This window comes from Pinus tabuliformis, chromosome 7 (assembly GCF_031772625.1).
Source record: "Pinus tabuliformis cultivar Carrire ecotype Pingquan chromosome 7, CPIR1, whole genome shotgun sequence".
Taxonomy (NCBI): domain Eukaryota; kingdom Viridiplantae; phylum Streptophyta; class Pinopsida; order Pinales; family Pinaceae; genus Pinus; species Pinus tabuliformis.
The window spans coordinates 292,499,504-292,518,669 of NC_142293.1; the positions used below are offsets into that span (position 1 = coordinate 292,499,504).

General features: G+C 36.7%; 1 protein-coding gene across 1 annotated transcript in view; it reads right to left on the bottom strand.

Annotated features, from left to right (window-relative positions):
• Positions 1-538: 538 nt before the first annotated feature.
• Positions 539-19,166, bottom strand: part of LOC149247035 (uncharacterized) — a 238,722-nt gene continuing 220,094 nt past the window's right edge. The window contains exon 12 of the mRNA XM_089443164.1: positions 539-595. Within this exon, the coding sequence (XP_089299290.1) occupies positions 539-595 (57 nt within the window). The remainder of the gene's footprint in view (positions 596-19,166) is intronic.

Here is a 19,166-nt window from a genome sequence, read left to right on the forward strand (position 1 = left end):
GAAATGTTGTGTTTGAGGGAGTTGTGGATAGGACGCGAAGGAGATTGAAGGTGCAGCTATGGGGTTGGCAGCAATGAAGTTGCATGAGGAAGGAGCAGCGTAGGGAGAGGGATAGCTACGTGAGGCAGAGGGTTTAAATGGCAGCGTGGAGAGCTGGAGGAAGATGTACATAGGAATCCACAGGTTGATGAGGAGCAGCACGATGTATGGCAGCACAGATGGAAGAAAACGCAGATTGATGAGCAGCAGCAATGACTACATACGAGGATTTAGCACGCAAGCTTAGAGGAAACCGATGGAGGGATTTGACAGGCAGTGTGGAAATGGAAGAGAGGCAAAGACGCACGTTTGGGCAGCAGCGAGGGCTTTACACAGGTTGCCTAAAACAAAAATCATGGCCCAGAAACGTTCGAAATTTTCCAGAAATCTTAATAAAATTTTAAATCGTCCTGCTTCAGATTTGCCTAACGAAAACCCCACAAAAATTTTCTAGATCTGAAATAAATACCCCTGCAAGTGTTGATGCTGAGGCTAGATCTTACCCTCTAGGGCCCAGATCTGGCTTCAAGCAAGAATTTCCCTTCAAATCTGCAACCTGTGATGGCAAAAACAAAACGCCCAAAAATAATATATACAATGATGAACATAAAAAGCCAAAAAAAATCAGCTAAATAATTAGAGTAATCACAAGCTAAAAGCTCTAAGCAGCCAGATCTACCATTATGCCACACATTTTTTAAAAGTTTAATTTTAAGGTGAGGTGCTTCAGAGAAAACCCTTCATGCATCAACAATGGAAGTTCTAATGACAAGTCTGGGATTCAATCAAGCTGGGCCCTTCAGAAAACGTTGATCGAGAATTGGCTAGTCCAACTGAAAACTTCCCCGAATGCCCGATGATCTCAAAATCAAAAATTTCCTGCACAGCTCAATTCAACATTTAACATAGAGAGAGAAAACGACAATAAAATTCAGATTCAATGGAGATACCTACCATTATATTCAGAATTTAAACTACCATTCAAACCTTAGTGAGTAAGCAAGATACCTGTGCTTAAACCACTCTTTAGAAAGCTACTATCAATGGCTGAAAAGGAAATCTATGCATGAAAATAAAACATTTTATAGCATTTTCACAAAGAGTAACACCAATAGAAATTTAACCCCAAAGTCTTTCTTTGTTGCACATGAAAAACGATTACAAGAGAGCTTTCGCTTAGCACACGACTCCAAGATCGAATGATCTCAATTGACAACTGACCTCCTTCTTAAAGACAAATCTTCCAACAGCTAGTTCGAGTGATCCTTGTCAAAGTGATCTCGACCATTGATGAAGATCAAAATTTCTTTTAATCTCATCTGTCGAAATTTTAAAATATTGAGGAAAATAGAAATTATCAATTAAATGTATTTTAATTAATTCAAAAATTAAATTTTTGAATTAATTTCCTCAAAATTTTGACTTTGACTTAACCCTAGGGACCAAGGGCATAAAATTTAGCAAAATAATCAATTAACCTTAGTCCCTGGACCTTTTAAAATTTAAATATTTTAAAGGACCCACGAATTTTGCCTTTGGAAAATTTAAATGTACGTAAGACCTAGGTCTTATGAGGCGATAAATTATTTTTCTAACCCTCAAGATATTTTATAACATGATTTTTACATTTTTAAATCTCAAGGGGGAAAACCCTTTTGATATAGACTCTCATAGACTACCCAGTTTTGCGACATAAATATAATCTAGCAAATCAAGCGATTTGTAATAAAATAACCTAACCAAATAGCTAGGATTATTCCCAAATCACTTTTACATAGATTCGATCTAGCACACTAGGACTCCCCTAACATTATAGTGACAAAATTCATTCCAGCTTTGGGGTAAGGTTGAAGGAAAATTCTGTCGATCATGGATCGGTAAGACAAAAAACCTTTCGGAATGTAGATCATCACCAGAAAATTAGGTTTACCTAGGAAATTACATACATGACACAGATCTGCTAAGATTATTTACAATTTATACATGCATACTAGGTTTACAATATAACATGATCAGGCTGATGATGATAGTCGAACGACATGGACATGTTGATCAAGCGCTATCCCTTTTGCAAAAAAAAAAGCGAGTGTACTGTTATGGGTCGTTGACACGTAGCGGTCAACAGGCTCCATTCCTGTATTCATAAGATGGTACATGATCCTGGGCTTTGTAGCAAAATCAATCGTGAGATACAGTTTTATCGGGATTGTGTTGGCCTATTTGGCTTTGATGATGCTATTAGGGAAAGGACCCTCTTCATGCCACGTAAGTGACAAGTCATCACTCATTAGAAATTAGAATTTTCAATTTAGAATTTCCTTACTTATAATTCTATTTTTTTTAAATTCAATTATGTAACTTTTATTTGAAAGTTTAATTATGTTTTAAGTTTTTGAATTTTTTATTTCTTTATTTTGTTGTAGATATTTGGTGGCGAAGCTATGGTGCAAGGGCACCAAATTTGCAGAAATTGGCCATAAGAATCTTGAGTCAAACATGTAGCTCTTTAGGGTGTGAGCGCAATTGGAGTGTATTTGAGAAAATACATGCAAAAAAGCGCAACAGGTATAACTTTGAGCTCCAGCCTTCAATTGAGCAATTACACTTATTGTAATTTTTAATTTTTAATTTATGACCTTCAAGTGTCAAGAGTCAAGACTCATTAGTTTTTTTGACACTCTTACAAGTTGGAGTTCGCACACCTCAATGATTTAGTGTATGTGCATTACAACATCCGACTTCGAGTGAGGCAAATAGAAGCACCAATGGATCCAGATGCCATTTCCTTAGACAATATTGATGTATTGTCTCAGTGGAGGGTGGAGTCTAAGGAGCCCATCTTGGAGGAGTCACCTTCATGGTTAGAGCCAGATGATCCATTAGAACAGGGGCAGCAAGAGGAGGAGGACTCGGAGGAGGAGCAACACTCGAAGGAGGAGCAGGAGGAGGAGGAGGAGGAGGAGGAGGAGGACACTATGGGAGCATCAGCATCAACACCATCTACTATAGATATAGGAGAGCACAGCTCCATACCTAGCACTCATTATTTGACATTAGGTGCAGAGGCAGGGCCAGGGCCTTCTACTACTAGGGGCAGGCCTGGCAAACAGCCCATCATGTTTTCCCATAAAAGGGGGAGAGGGTAGTGATTTTAGATAGATAGCTGCTAGTTTTATTTGTTATGCTACATATAACTCATGATGATGAAATACTTTTATATATGTGATGTTATTTTGTATTGGTTCTCCACATTTGAGTCCTTGAATGGACAATTATCAGGGATCAGCAGGATTTGGTATCGCCTTTGATGTATCATTTCTATTTGACATCATATATATCAGTGCTTTCTTCATATTTATGTGCCAATGTGTTTATTTCATGTTGTTATTGCTTTATATGTTTAAAAATCTAAAATAAATAAACAAAATACATACATACATACATATATATATATGTATATATATATATATATATATATATATATATATATATATATTATATGCATTTTTTATGCTTGCTGATATTTGCCAATATTTTCGCCGATAAGATGTTTTCTAGACCCTCGCCGATATTTTGCTGATACCGATATTTTCAACACTAGTTTTGCTTGCTTGTCTTCAGGTGGATTATGTTGGTCTTGGTGGGTTGTTCTTAGACACTAGGTAGCTTCATAAACATTACAAATATGCTCAAGAAGAGCTCATGGTTTTGACTCTTTGACTTTCCTAGACCTATGGAATGAGCAAGAAACTCATTCATATGATTTACAACAGTAATATTTCTTTTCTTTACAAGTACAAAGATCAAAATTGCATGTATAAATATCGAACCTAGTTACATTTTCTTCAACAAGAAATGGGTTACCAATCTGACTCTTCTTATGAGAAATTTTCAATGGAAGTATTGTCCTTGTACTTGTAGTCAATTATGAATACCTCCCTAGTTAAGAGGGAGTGTCGAAATGTAACTAGTGTCGATCTTAATAATCATGATGTCATGACTTGATGTAATCATTGTACTTGTCAAAAATAAGAAAAGAAAAATATTTATTTTTGTAAAAGAAAAAAATATATATTTATTGGTTTCTTGCCCATGGTCCTAGGTTGTGCACCCATTGAGTGCTCTTGGGAGTCAAGGTAAAAGTCAAAATGTAAAGCCCCTTTAAGGGGTCTTGTATCAATGTTAAAGAAAGATATTTTATGTCATGAAAATATCTAGACATTTCCCAAGAGATCAGGTCAGCTAGCCCTAAAGGTCGACCTAGAAGAGGCTTAAGGACCCACTCAAATGACTATATAGTATATATTGAAGAGGAGTTCGTCCTCCAAAGTCACACTTGTGCATTCGACTTTCTAATGAAGCTCCGAGGTAGAACAAAAGTGCAAAGAGAAGGAAATCTGAAATTGATTTGGGTAGTGACTTATCTCTCTCTCTCTGGCAACTGAAATTCTCTGTGGAAGGACAAACTACTTCAGATCCAAACTTGTGAAGAAAGGAATAGTTCTTAGTTGGGTGGTTGGCACGGTCTCTTGGAGGATAGTCTAGAGTCTTTGTCATGGAGGTCTTCATTGAATATTCTACAAGAAAGAGTTCTATGGGTCTTCCCCTTTGCAGGAGTTTTGCCATGGCTTGGGTCCTACCTCTAGTGTCTTTCTTGTGCTTGCATTGTGATCTTCTATTTGGAATTGTCTTGATGATAAACAGAATTAATCTATGATGATAAAGAATTAACTTAACTCACAATAAATTGTCAAAGAAATAAGAGAAATCAATTAATAATCGTACTGCTCTACCCTAGATTTCTCAATAGGATAAAGTGAAATAATACTTTGGGTGGCCAGAAAATCAATTTAAAGTTTGAGATTTAAAATTTTCCTATCCTCGAACTCTAGCATATTCTCTCCTTGAGATTGGACGTCATTTTTTAGGAGTGGATTTTAACTTTGGAGGAAATCATTTTGATGAAGGGGTCAATTATTTTTTTAAGTGGGGCTTTGTGATATTTTCAAGCCACTAACTCCATAGGCTAACATAGATCTAGGTTTGATTTTATTAACTTTTCTTTTTTCTTTTTTACTCCATTAATAAAAATAGCATTCACTAACTTTGCATTCATTTTTAGGTACAAATCTTGTAGATTAATTAATTTATTAACCTTAGATTAATTAATTTTATTTTAAATATAACCTTAGTCATTAACATTAGATTCAACTTGCATTAATTAATTTCATTAAGTTAAATTGCATTAACTTTAGGTTCATTTTCCTAGTTTGTTTAATTACTCAACTTACTAATCTCATTTGCATTTTAGTTTGAAGTCATTTTGCAATTAAGTCTAATTAAGTGTGCTTCATTATATAATTAATGTTCGATCTATATTGCTCTAAAATACTTTTAAAATACATTATAAGTAAAGTGGCATCTTCCTTTAAAACATCAATAAAGTCACTTCGTGTTTGAGCACATTAATCTCTATTGGAGCACTTCAATATATTATTTAGATTTTATTTCTCTAACATAATTGCATCTAATTTTGTTTCATTGAATAACATTTAATTTGCTTCATTGCTCATTATTGCAAAGCTAATCACCATGTGCTCGTAAGTGAATCTCAAATTAGAAGTGAATTGGCTCTTTCTCTCATCGAAGCCTCTTGTCGTAATCATATCTCATCGAAACAATTTCATCTCATTATCAATGTCATTTGCATCATCATTCTAGATTAGCTTTGCATTGTTAAAACTTACCTCCAAACATAAGCTTGGTAGATAGAGAGATAGGACCACCTTCTTCATACCAATTTGAGAAGCTTGACCCTTGCCCAACAGGTGATCTTGCAATTCTCTTATGGGAAATCCCTTGTAGGAACAAAGGCACTTGGGTCGTTAGAACTCCTGTGTAGGTATCGTTAATGGGGTCTTAGCCTCCTTCCCCAACAATGCTTTCTACAACCTTGTGTAAGACTTGTTCCAAAACAATTGACGAGAAGGATCTCTCCTAGATTAGGCATTTAATTAAAATTGACCAAGATCCTGCATTTCACATTAGATAGATCTTGCATCATCATGATTGATTATTGATAATTGGAATTGTCGGCACAATTTATAATTGCAAGTTTTACATTAGTGTACTTGTTGTTTGTATCTTATTGTCTCTTGAGTACCATATGTAGAATGGGCAAGTACCTTTTCCTTGCAATTGTTCTTTAAAGATTTATTGCTCATATTTTTTATTATCTTTGGTGCTAACTCTCTTCTTGCAACATTGTTTATCTTGCAACTTGAGATATTGTTCATTATTGCGCAAGTACTTTAAAATTTATTCAAACATTGTTATTCAAGGCACTGGTCTCTCTTTGTTTCATCTTAAGTGATCTAGTTGAATCTATCTTGCACTGCTCAATAATCTAACTTGTTATCTAATCTTGATTCAAGTTACTGAGAGAAACAATTTTCTTGCCTCTAAATCTCCGAAAAATTCTTGTTCCAACAAGTTTTCCCTTTCCTTCTACCTTTAGGGACTACCCCCCTAAGCTTTTATAGGAGAGAGCTCGAATGGAGTGAGTAGGGATCAGAGTGACAACCCCTATCCTGTGCGTTCCGCCTTAGGTGTACAGTTTGGGCGACAACAATCACCATATCATGAAAACCATAATAAATATCCTTCACATTTCTAAGAAGCTTTGATCTAGGTATGCCCTTTGTATTGAGTATCCCTCTTCCCTAGGTCTAGGCATCCTCCCATTAGCCTTTCTTGGAGATCCCTTTACCTTTCTTTCGAAGCAAGCAAGCCTTCATTTGAGCCTCTCCTTTGAATGGGCTTTGGAAATCACATTGTACCTTGTCATTAATCCTATCCTCCTAGTGATTTCCTTTATACCGAGATTCCTCCCATCACTGAAAATTCGTAAAGTGAAGAGGACATTGATTGAGGTGATAGTGGGCCATTGTCCCATTGTTGCCATTTGGTCTAGTAGTTGTCCTTTAGGCACCCCTCCTAGAATCGTTGCTAGATTGTGTGGTAATAGCACCTATATGAGTAGGTTCTTTGTTGTCTTTGCACAATTCACAAGATGCTTGATTTGATCAAGAGTACCCTTGGGGTTAAATAGGGTTTTACCCTATCCCTCGCACTGTTTGGGATATATATTGATGAGTTGGAGGCATTTCTTCATGAACATATCCAAAAGAGTGATGGGTGTCTCCTCCACCAGATTCCGATATCCATCATGCTCTTCGTTAACAATACGGTCCTTCTATCTTCATCTCTTGTAGGGCTACAGAAACAATTTGATGCCTTAGCCCTCTTCTGCAACCTTTGGGAATTGATGGTCAACCTAGGTAAAACCAAGATTGTGATCTTCAATGGGTTGAAGAAGACTTCAGACCTTCATTACCTCTTCACTAAGGATGAGATAGAGATCACTAACCCTTACACATACTTGGGGGTGCAATTCTCAGGACCCCACTTCCATTTGAGACTAGTCCTCTTGCCTTAGATCAACAAAGGCCTTAAACAATGCTTTTGATGCCATTTTCAAGACATCTCATCCAAGATGTCCCTCATGGACTCCCTTATCCGTCCTACTATTCACTATGACTCAAAGATTTCATGGCCTTCTCTACTTGAGTCTAATTGGACCTTAGCTAAGACAATCCAAACCCTTCTCATTTTGCGCATCATTAGATGCAAGCAAATCATCCCTCAACCCATCGTCCTAGCAGAGTTTGGGGCCCAACCGACCAGGGTAAAACCCCACAAAGAGGAAAACCCTTCCACATTCTTCTTCTTCAATCAGATTGTCATCGAAAGATCATCAGAGAGATACATGGTAAACAATATCATGAGCCATAATGTATCAAGCTATCCATGATCTAAATCCATCTTGTTCACAACTTCGTTTGTGTGTTATATACATACCCTTATCCTAGTCATCATTCTTTGTCCAGCTATCACATGATCATATCTTAACTTGTAATCACTAGTCATACATATAACTCCTGCATATTGTATCCCCCATATACCCACGGCCCAAACAATTGTAGATTTGATTCAGTCATATCATGAACAGTCTCAGCAGCATAAATTTTGATCTCCTATAGTATAGGACTCTAACAATATACCCTTTATTCATGTTCGCACGAAAATAACCTTGGATAGCATACTGTAATTTCAACTTAAGATGGCACATACTACAGTAATTCAATCACCTATAAATTAAGTAATATATAGAGTAGTCCTTAAACTAAGATCATCAACCAAATGGGGTGTAATCTTTGGACTATTCGAACCTCATCATATGTCAACTAATGTAGACCTATCTTAGCCAGACATAGTATAACTTACCTCTCCTTTAAATGGTGCCATAACATGTCTCCTTAGATCCTACAGAGATATCATTTGGATATGTGTCACATTTCAGCTCGAATAGGTGCCATACTAGTTCTTAACAGGGGTCCAAATATGGGTATCATAAGAGATCAAGCAATACTTTAAACAAAGATCTGAACTATACCTACATAGTTCCAGTACTCTTTTCAAGGACATCCTTTTCAAATTTATCTTTTAATCACAAGAATATCAATTCTTTCTCGATGCAACGACTTCGATCCTTAGAATGAGCTTTCTTCAATATACAATGTTAGCCAAATTCATATGCAGGAGTAAACAACCAATTGTAATGAAAGAGTCATAAAGATACTTATCTAAAAGTAGGATACCAGCTTCCTCCTAATCTAGGCATTTCTCAAACATGAGGCACTGAAGTTCATTAACCATATGATGGAGTTGTTTCAAGAGAAATAATGGTCTAGTTGGGTTGCTCATAATCATTGATCATATCCGTCAAGGTTTCTATTGTCATTGCGACAAACACCCTCCAAAATTTTGCATACACTCAAATTTTGGAGCCTACGTGGATCTTGCGATAGGTCATTCCGTAGTCACTTCTTGGACAGTTAATGCTTTTTGAGCTCCCTTCTTGGATCAAAAGTGTCAAAGCCACTTGTTCACACATGCTTAGTCCACAACAAGTTCAGGAGCGTATTCTTTTACACAAGCTTGGACAAGCATAGCACGATCCATCAAGACTATGTATGTGCAATGTTCAACCCATGTCGGCGGTCAAGGCACGCTGACATCGACAATCCTTCAATTTTTTTGCGATTATACCTCTATTTTGGCGAGTTTCTCCAATTGTCGCTTTTGTGCACTTTTACCATCGTAAGTGTTGTTTTTATGTTTACGACTGTCGCTTTTGCTTGCTTTCCCTTTAATTAGTGTTGCTTTCATGTTATATTTGCCCTGGCATGTGTGATTTTCACCGACATTCACATATCGCAATTGTCGTTCGCGCTTTTGTTTTCATATAGCAAGTGTTGTCTTTTGGTGTGGGAATTGTCGCTCATCATGTAAAGTGGAGTTTAGGTTTGTTTCAAGGGGCAATCTTTGTGATAATGAGTTGTTCTTATCATGTAGGCATGTTTCACACTCATTCCCAAAGTTTCACACATTGTCACACAAGTATCGTCATTATTGTCGCAAAGTGTATCTTTAGCGTCGCACTTGTCGTAAGTTGTCGCAAAGGTTGTGGCACTAAGGGAAGTATGTTGTTAATGTGTTCTGGATGATCTATGTTATGTCGTCAAGCACTCTAAATGTGTGATCATAGTCAACTCCTATCATTATTCACATCAATTTCACCGATCCCACACTTAGCCAAATTTCAAAAAATTCCCAACAACTTTGTCTCATTCGGCCTTCCCGAACTGTGCATTGCGCAGTCTCGGTCCTCAAGCTGCAACCCTGCCTCTTAACACTGCAATGCACAGTTCTTGCCTTCCAGGACTGCGCACTGCGCAGTTTCAGTGCTCAAGCCCGAGCCTTGGCCTCCAAAATTACGCAATTCAACCCTCCAATCTGACCTCAACTGTGCACTGCGCAATCTTTGAGCTCAAGCATCAACCCTGAGCTCTTGAACTACGCAATTGCATAATCATCGGGTCTCTCTATCTCCCAAAACTGCATAATTGACAAAAACAGTGCAAAACTCTGCAACCTGACTAACTGGGCCTCAAAATTGCGCAATCTACCTGCACAGTCCAGCCTGAACTGCGCATTGTGCAGTCTCAAGGCTCAAGCCTCATCCCTGAGCTCTTGAACTACGCAATTGCGCAATCACTTGGGCTCCTCTATCTTCCAGAACTATGCAATGGGAAAAATCAGTGTTCAAGCCCTCAGCCTAGCTCCTTGAGCTCCCCAACTGCACAATCTTTTTGCTCAGTCCAAGCCTAAACTGCGCATTGCGCAGTCTCAAGGCTCAAGCCTGACCCTTGACTACCTGAGTTGCGCAACTACGCAGTCACTGAGCCTCTCCCTCGGCCTACCACCTAGTTCCGGCTCAGTTAGTGGATCATCATGCAACATCTTAAACTAGGGGTTTATCAGACTAATGTTGTCTTGTCATGAGTGAATTGCAGATGCAGGAACTCTATCATGCTATGGCAAGATGATGAAGAAGGAGATGGAGAAGGAGGAAATGCTAGAAGACACCTAAGGAGCTGAGGAGATAAGATGATCATCAAACAAGAAGATGAAGGAACACTAGATTACAATAGAAGATCAAAGATCAGAACCACATGAAAACTCCATCTGATTCACAACCCTTTGGAGGGTAGATATGAAGAACAAAGCATATCTCCCATGAAGATGAAGCATTGGGCACATCTCTTATTAAAGACAAAAAGAAAGAAGCAACAGGAAGGACAGCGTGACACTATCATGCAGTCCAAGTCATCAGTGTCATGTCATGTCCTTTCATGAGTCATCATATACCACATCATTATTGTGGCTTATGTAATTATCTATTCAAAATATATTGTAAAGTGGAAGTCCAAAGGGTACATTCAGAATATGAAGAGTCATTTAAAGTCGAAGAGTCATAGGAAGTCAAAGAGTCGTGGGTGTAGTCAAAGAGTCACAAGGAATGTGAAGCATCACCTCTTGGTTATATATACACCCTCATTGTATGAGCAAAGGACTTTTCACCTTGGCTCCTCCGACAAGGCATTAGAGGGAAAAGCTAGTTCTTTTGGGGAGCAAAGAGTGGCTCCAACACTCCACTATTGGGGCTAGTGGTGTTTGTTGTATACATGTGTCTTGTGACTTTTACTTAATACTTGAAGCCTAATGGTCAGCAAGTTTTCATGTTTGGATTATGAATATTTGTAAGACTGTTCTGTGAATATTTGTGATTCATGTTTGCTTTCAACTATACTAAAGTAGTTGAACTATTTCAGTTATTTTAGTGATTATCTAATTGAGAATGTGTTGTAATGGTTGCTATAACTATCACATCCTTGTGGACTATTCTATTGGATGTTAGATAGATCTTTCTTGTTTATAATGGTTGTAATGATTGTCGCATCTTTGTGGACTATTCTGTTGGATGTTAGACAAATATCTTTTGTGTGTGTGTGTCTCTACTAGGGTGGTACTATTACCTCTCTCCTAGAGGCTCACTTTCCTTTCCCTCCACAGTAGAAGAATCTTGACACATATACAACCGAACACTCACCAGGCATACTCACTTGCTAATCTGAGATTACCTGTGCATAACTCTCTTGTGTTGAACTTTGTAGCCAAGGTAAACCTATAAGAATATATGGCAATAGGGTTGATATCCCGGATGGGGCTACTACTCGAAACGATGTGAGGTGTAATTGGGACTTCACATCAGGGAGACCCCCTTGGTTGACGGATTTCTAGCACCATCAACAGTTTCCAATGTTGATTTTAATCAAGGTTAATTCATAAGCTTAATGTTGAAGTTTCTAAGTTTACTTAGTTAGAAACCCTCCATGCACTTTATCTGATTTATTCCTACCTACTTGTTATTTCCCTTAGCAAGTTATTTACAATGTAAACACTGAAAATAAACACTAGTGCATGCTCAACATATTACAAATCAGCAACTAAAAAAAACAGAAACAAACACACCATATGACACCATTATTTTTGGACTAATGTCCCCGAAAAAACCCAATGTGGGAAAATCGGTGCAGCTATCTGAGGGTTTTCTTATAAGCAAAATCAGAGTACAATTTGGGTGTCGAAACTGGCCTACCCAACAAAGAATTTCCTTAGTAGTAATACCTCTCCGTTTCGGACAAATCTACTATCTGAAACCCTAGATAATCCTTCAGGCAGCTACTTAGCACCAACCTGCCCCAGAAACCCCAATGTCTGCCCAATCTGGACTGTGTTAGCTTCTCCTAGCCCAGCGTTGGCCCTGCGTCAGCCTGTCTTGGCCTACGTCAGACCCAGGAGGCCCTGCATCAGCTCTTTGAGCCTCTGCGTCAGCTACGTTGGTCTCTCTGGTGCTCTTTGCAGCACTTAGTTGCCTTTGCATGGCCCTGCGTGACACTCAATGCTCATGTGTCACTTTCTCTGGCTGCTCTACTGCTCTCCCGTCACTATCTCTACCTCTCTATCTCTCTGTACTCAATGCCCCTCAGCTGCTCTCTGATCACTGATTCTATCTCTCTTAGAAAACCTCGCTCTAGAGAATAGAATGACTGATCACTCTGGTGTATTCTCCAAGTGACCCTCAAGCCTCCTCTTATACTTTTCCTGTTGGCATCTCAACGGCCGAGATTAAGTCCCTAATCAACGGCTAAGATTAGATCTGGCTTGATCCATGTCTTTTAGACCATTCTAACACAGATTCATATTAATACACATTAATAGTTTATTTTCATTAAAAATATTAATTATTTTAATATCTCTTGATCTGTTTAAAATCCGCCCAAACCCTTCTACGTATTGGAGATCTCATGTGCCCCAGCCTCTCCACCAAATTTCGTGGCTAGAGCACATTCGATGCTACCCCAAATCAACACTTAATTACCAAGGGTTCCTAGGATTTCCTTCAAACCCTAGCATTCATTTAGGTCTCTTGCAACTTCATCAACTCAAGAACTCTTTCACTAGTGTCTTCCTTACTAACTTTTCTTCAACCTGGCTGTAATTCCATGTTAATTTTTTCTTAGAGTTTGATTGTTCTTTACTTTTATAATTGCATTTTCACTCTTATTGATCATTCATATGCATTCACCTTATAACATCTTTAGCAACACTTACAATTATATAGAAAGAACAACTATGCAACGGATATATAAAGGAACAAAACGAAGAAGAACATGCATAAATAGAGACACCAAGATTGGTCGGAGACCAGGGCCAAATCCCACAAAGGGGAAAGCCCATCCAAATCCCTCTTCTTCAATTAGATTATCATTGAAAGTTCATCAGAGAGATACCAGGTACACAATATCATGAACCATAATGTATCATGTTATCCAAGATCCAAATCAATCTTGTTCACAACTTTGTTTGTGAGCAAGACTACTACATAACACTGTCATTGGCATAAGAGCTACTCCATAACTATCACCACTGGATTTGTATTGTAATGGTATGTTGTGATGTCATACAGCAGATACAACTATATTCCCAAATATAGTGAAACTATATGCAGTGCCAATTATAGTGTTGATCTAGCAAACTTACTGAGTAAATTCAACAAAGTATTTTTGATGCCATACCATCGAACCGCCATGCCAAACATAACTACTATATAGAGATGCCAAATGCATTGTCACAAAGAATACAATGTATTGAAGTACTGTGATGTCTTTCAAATTATAACACTAATCTATATATATATATATATATATATATAACAATCTTGCCATGACTCTAGAGAAGATGCCATATCGAAGTAGAACGATGATCCCAAGCAAGAAATTAATGAAACAATATAGTGTGATTTTGTGAACAGAGATGTCATATGATATACAAACGAACTTGAGAACAAAGATACCATATGATCTTCAGAGCAGAGATGCCATACAATCTTCAAAGCAGAGATGTTATACGATATATGATGCCCCACTGTGATACAATTAGTGCCATACCATGGTGCGATGAGAGCCATACCTGGGCGAGACCATAGAGAGCGGATGCAAGAGCAGATTCATCACTATAAACCATATAGCAGTGTTTCACTGCCAGCCGTATCATGATGTGACCATATCTAGTGATCCAAGACTGATCATAGTAGGGATGCAAGGGCAATTCTATTAATGCATTATCATATGAGTAGATTTGTAACAAATGCAAGTAATCCTGTAGCCGAAGAAGAGAAGACTTGTAGCCACCAAAAATAATTTGTGCCATGAAATGCGAGACTTGTGGAAGAAACCTCAAAGTCCCAAAAGCCATCTAAACCATGTTGAGGTGCTTTAACCAATCGGTAGAACCCCAACTAAAATTCGCATATCTCTTTAGGGACCATCCTAATGGGTATTTATTATTGTTAATGGTGACAAGGGGACACAATTTTTGGGCAGAGCCGACATGAGATGGAAGTTGACCTTAAAATGGGATTTAAAATTTTTGAATTTCAAAAATAGGTTTTCCTCCAAATAACCTTAACTCGACTTGGAATATTTAGAATTTTAATTCATAATTTAAAAAGAAAATATGTCAATTATATTTCAATTTCTTCTTTGGTAATCAAGGGAAATTCTTCTCAAAGTTGCATCACAATTTTAACACTTTCAACTTGAGGCAATGTTCGAACTAGTCTCTATTTTACATCAAATTTAGACTTCGATGACTTAGCAAAGAAACAAGACCAGTATCCATACTTGGCCTATTGCTCTGTAGAGAACATTGCCCTCTCTATCCCTTTGGACTAGGCTCGAGCTTGGTTCATGAAGGTTTCAAATATTTTAAAGTTAGTGGGCATTCAGATGCACTGTCTCCCTCCATTTAGATATTCCTTTGACACACTTGGCCACCTCCTCCCCGCCAAACAAGGGTTGAAATAGATCATGGATGACATTTACAAATAGTTTATCCAAATCACTTTAGTTAACCCTCAAGGTGGATTACTCTCAAAGATGGCCTTCTATGTTGAGCACTTTTTGGAGCTTAGAGACAAGCTCATAGTTTCACCACAACATACACTCTACCATTGGCTACACATTCCACATTCCCGGCAACCAACTCAAAGTGGGTTCAATCGATCAGATAGAATTCGCTGATTGTGGCATCTATAAGAGGTTGAGACTAAGGATCACTTCATCTTTCACTAGCCGAACTATGTTGAAAATGCAATAAGAAAAATCCTGATTTAATTTTCCCTTTAATTAAATTAGGAGGAAAATTGTAATTCCACATCACAAGACAACTTGTACGAGTTAACTAAGTTAATTTGACTTATTTGGTTCAGTTAATTCGAGTTGAGGGTCTAACTTGAGTCATGTAGAGTGTCTCCTACTTTATAGGATCCTTGGTTGAGTTTATTTTGAGTTGTAATTACTTAATTCATTTTAACTGAATTAAAGTCAGTTAAACTAGTTCCAACTGATGGAGGAACTAGTAGGAGGTCAGACAATGGGGTGTTGTTTCATGTGTTCAACCAGCTAACTGATGATTCACTCATAAATAACTCATGCATGTCATATCTGAGAGTTACCCCGTTGAGATTGGAGTTCAAGGGTGATGTACTATCAGTTGTATAATCATCCAAATTGTACAGGTGGTGCATGCAGTCAGAGGAAGGCCTACAAGGATTGCGTAATTCCAATTGAGGAATTTCCCTAATTAATAGGGGCTAATTCCCAGGGAAACAACGCAAGGAAATAGGGACTTGGGAAAGCAAAAAATTGCTTAAGTATTGGCCTAGGTTTGTCCAGGAAACTGTGAGACAGATAGAGATAGTGCAGAGGTTACTCAGGCTTGACCAAAGCATTGTAATCTTCTCATATTTTCTAACTAATGCAATATACAGATAGTAGGGGTTTTTAGTTGTGGCTTTCCCCAGGAAATCATTGTGTAATGTGTTGATTGAATTCTTTCTCTTGTATGCTTCGTGATTTCTCGATCAATTAATTGTTTCCACTGATGAGTAGAGTAGATTCAAGTCTTTTGTTTTAGAAAATTACATAAGCAATTTGAATCTACAAGGAATTTCTACAAACCACTATGAAATCAAGGGGAGGTTCCACTACATATTCAAGGGGACTTGGACACTCACTAGCTTCTTCATATTCTCTAACCAGTGATGCTTAGCCATATACATGAAAGAGCCCTCAGGATCTAAATCATGATTCCATATTCTTCATCCTCCTCAACTAGACTTTACCCAATGGATCACGTCCTTCTTCATAATGCTACCCTACGAAAGGGGCACTATGAGACAGCCCTATATCAGCACAACTTCAGACTCCAGATTAGTACGGACACGTCGGACCTTCTCCCATCCCACAAGATTTCAGCAACATGACCAGATCAAATCCCTTCCTAGGAGACGGATAAGATCCCTCTGGCCTTATCAGTGAACCACCTCTTCTAGATAATAGTGTACTGAACGGTCTAGGCATCCCACCAAATCTCCCTTTGGACATCTTACTATATTGAGCTTCCTTCACTTAGCCTCAGATGTTAGGAAAGATGGCCCTACTCCATGACAATCCTACTTTGGGTTCTCCTTGTCCCTAGATCCTCTCCTCTTATACATCTCCATCTCGACGTAGGGTTTGGGTGTTGAAATTGGCAGCTCAAGGATGAATTTTCTTATATAAAATAAAATTTCTGACAATTTCGGAGTAACTTTCTAAAAATAGAAAGTCATGTCTAGCATCTCAAACATGAATTTCCAAAAATATAAATCACTTTGCATCAATTGGTAATCAAGTATAGATGTTGGAAAATCACTTAACTTATCATTAATTAATCTTAATAGTTCAATTTTGACTTAATCATCAATATTAGCATTACCTTTATTATTATCCTTATGATACTATGATATTATTATTAAAAGGAATTTCAAGGCACCTTACCCTCTCAATCATTTTATTCTCCTTTCTCCTTGATGAATCACAAGGTACTACGTTACTCTCTCTCTCCCTTAATGGATTCATTGCATTCCTCTTACACTCTCTTACACTCATTAAAGACATGTCATAAAAGATTCCTCTTACGCACTCTTTAATGCATATGTTACACTCTCTCCTTTATGGCATAAGTTACTAAGGCATGCATACCTCTCTCCTTTATGGCATAAGTTACTAAGGCATGCATACCTCTCTCCTTTATGGCATAAGTTACTAAGGCATGCGAGATTCCTCCATCTAGGCATGTGTTGCCTTCCTCTTAATGACATAAGTTACAAGGCATGTGTTGCCTCTCCATAATGGCATGAGTTACACTCCCTAAATGGCATATGTTACTCTTCCTCAAGGCATGCGTATTACTCCTTCTTTATGACCAGAATTTGTTGCTCCTCCTATATATGTATCTCATATAATCTCATCTCCTCACTACTTGTGCATTGTGAAAGAAGGATTTGAACTTGAGAGAGAGAGTTGGAGAGATTTGAAGAAGATTGTGAGAGAGAGAGAGAGAGTTGGAGAGATTTGAAGAAGATTGTGAGAGAGAGAGACTTGGAGAGTCAGAGTAGAATGTAACGAATAAAATATATAAATAATATAAATATAATGTAAAAGATAATAATCATAAATAATAGTTAGTTAAGCTAGTAATTAGGTTGAAGAGGCATGTTTAATAGGACATGACTCTTCATGAAGAGACACTTGCTTGGTATATAAGCAGCCTCTCGTTCTCATTTGTAATTCATCATCATTCTTATTCTTATTCACATATTTAATATAATATTTATATCCTTAATGGATAATTTGATATTCCAAGTGTTTTGGAGTAATTAATTTTAAGAAGGAACTTTGTTCGCTTCATGTGGTATCAGAACCACGTTGGCTGATCACCGGGCCTTTGGCTATCAACCTATCATCAACTTCGTTCCTGTCATAATTGAAGTGTTTAGCTACATATTGGAAGATTCTCCATATTTTAGGTCTTTGGCCATTATTTAAAAAAAATTAATAAAAAATAAAGAAGAAGGGTATATAAAAAAAAGGAAAGGAAATAATATATTCCGAAGAAAAAAAAAAGTGAAAAAAATATATATATATAAGGGTTTTAAATTATTGATAAAAGTGCATAACAAAGATATATATATATATAAAGGTTTTAAATTATTGATAAAAGTGCATAATAAAGATAAGCAGGAATCTTTTCAAGTATATTTAAAACTTTTTACGTGGAGAAGCCCGTAGTTTTAAAAACAACCCATGGTAATTGCCCATGGTATTTTAGAAAGTTAAAAGAAAAATAAAGAAAAACAAAAAACAAAAGGGATACGTTTTACTTTTTACGTGGAGAACATTTTAACGGAGGTTTTAAAAACAACCCACGGTAATAGCCCATGGTATTTTAAAAGTTAAAGAAAAAAAAAGGTTACAAAAGCTCCTATGTGAAAGGTAAATATTACTTTTTACAAGAGGTTTTAAAAACAAGCCATGGTAATAGCCCATGGTATTTTAAAAGTAAAAGATATTTTGATAACATTGGAGAAAAAAGGTGTGATCTAAATAATTTTAATAGTTCAAATCTAAAGATTGTGACTGTACCAAGAGTCACGTCTCATCCAAATTAGTCACGACTCATCCAAATTTTCGAAAAAAAAATATTATTATAATTATAAAAAAATGATACTATATAAGCCTTATATAGTTACATATAAAAGGAAAAGTGGGTCTCAAAAAAGTATATATAAATTTTATATAATTATAATTTTATAATATATATAAATTAAAATTATATAATATATATAATTTATAATTATATATAATAAAAAAATTATTATTATATAAAAAAATTATTAAAAGAGTGAAAAAAAGAAGAAGAAGAAGAAGAGAATATTTGAAATATATATATATATATTAGATTTTTATAAGAGAGAAGTGGAAATATATTTTACAAATTAAGAGAATATATAAAATTTGAAGGAAAAAAAAAAAGTTTTATATAAAAAAAACTATTATAAAAAAAGAGTGATTTAAAAAGGTATTTAATATTTAAAGAGTAAAATGGAGACTAGTAATGAAAGGTTTCCTAAAACCTTTAGTAAAAGTGTTAATACATTATTTAAAATCAAAGGATCACTCGCAGGAAGAGATATCATAATCACTATCAGTCCT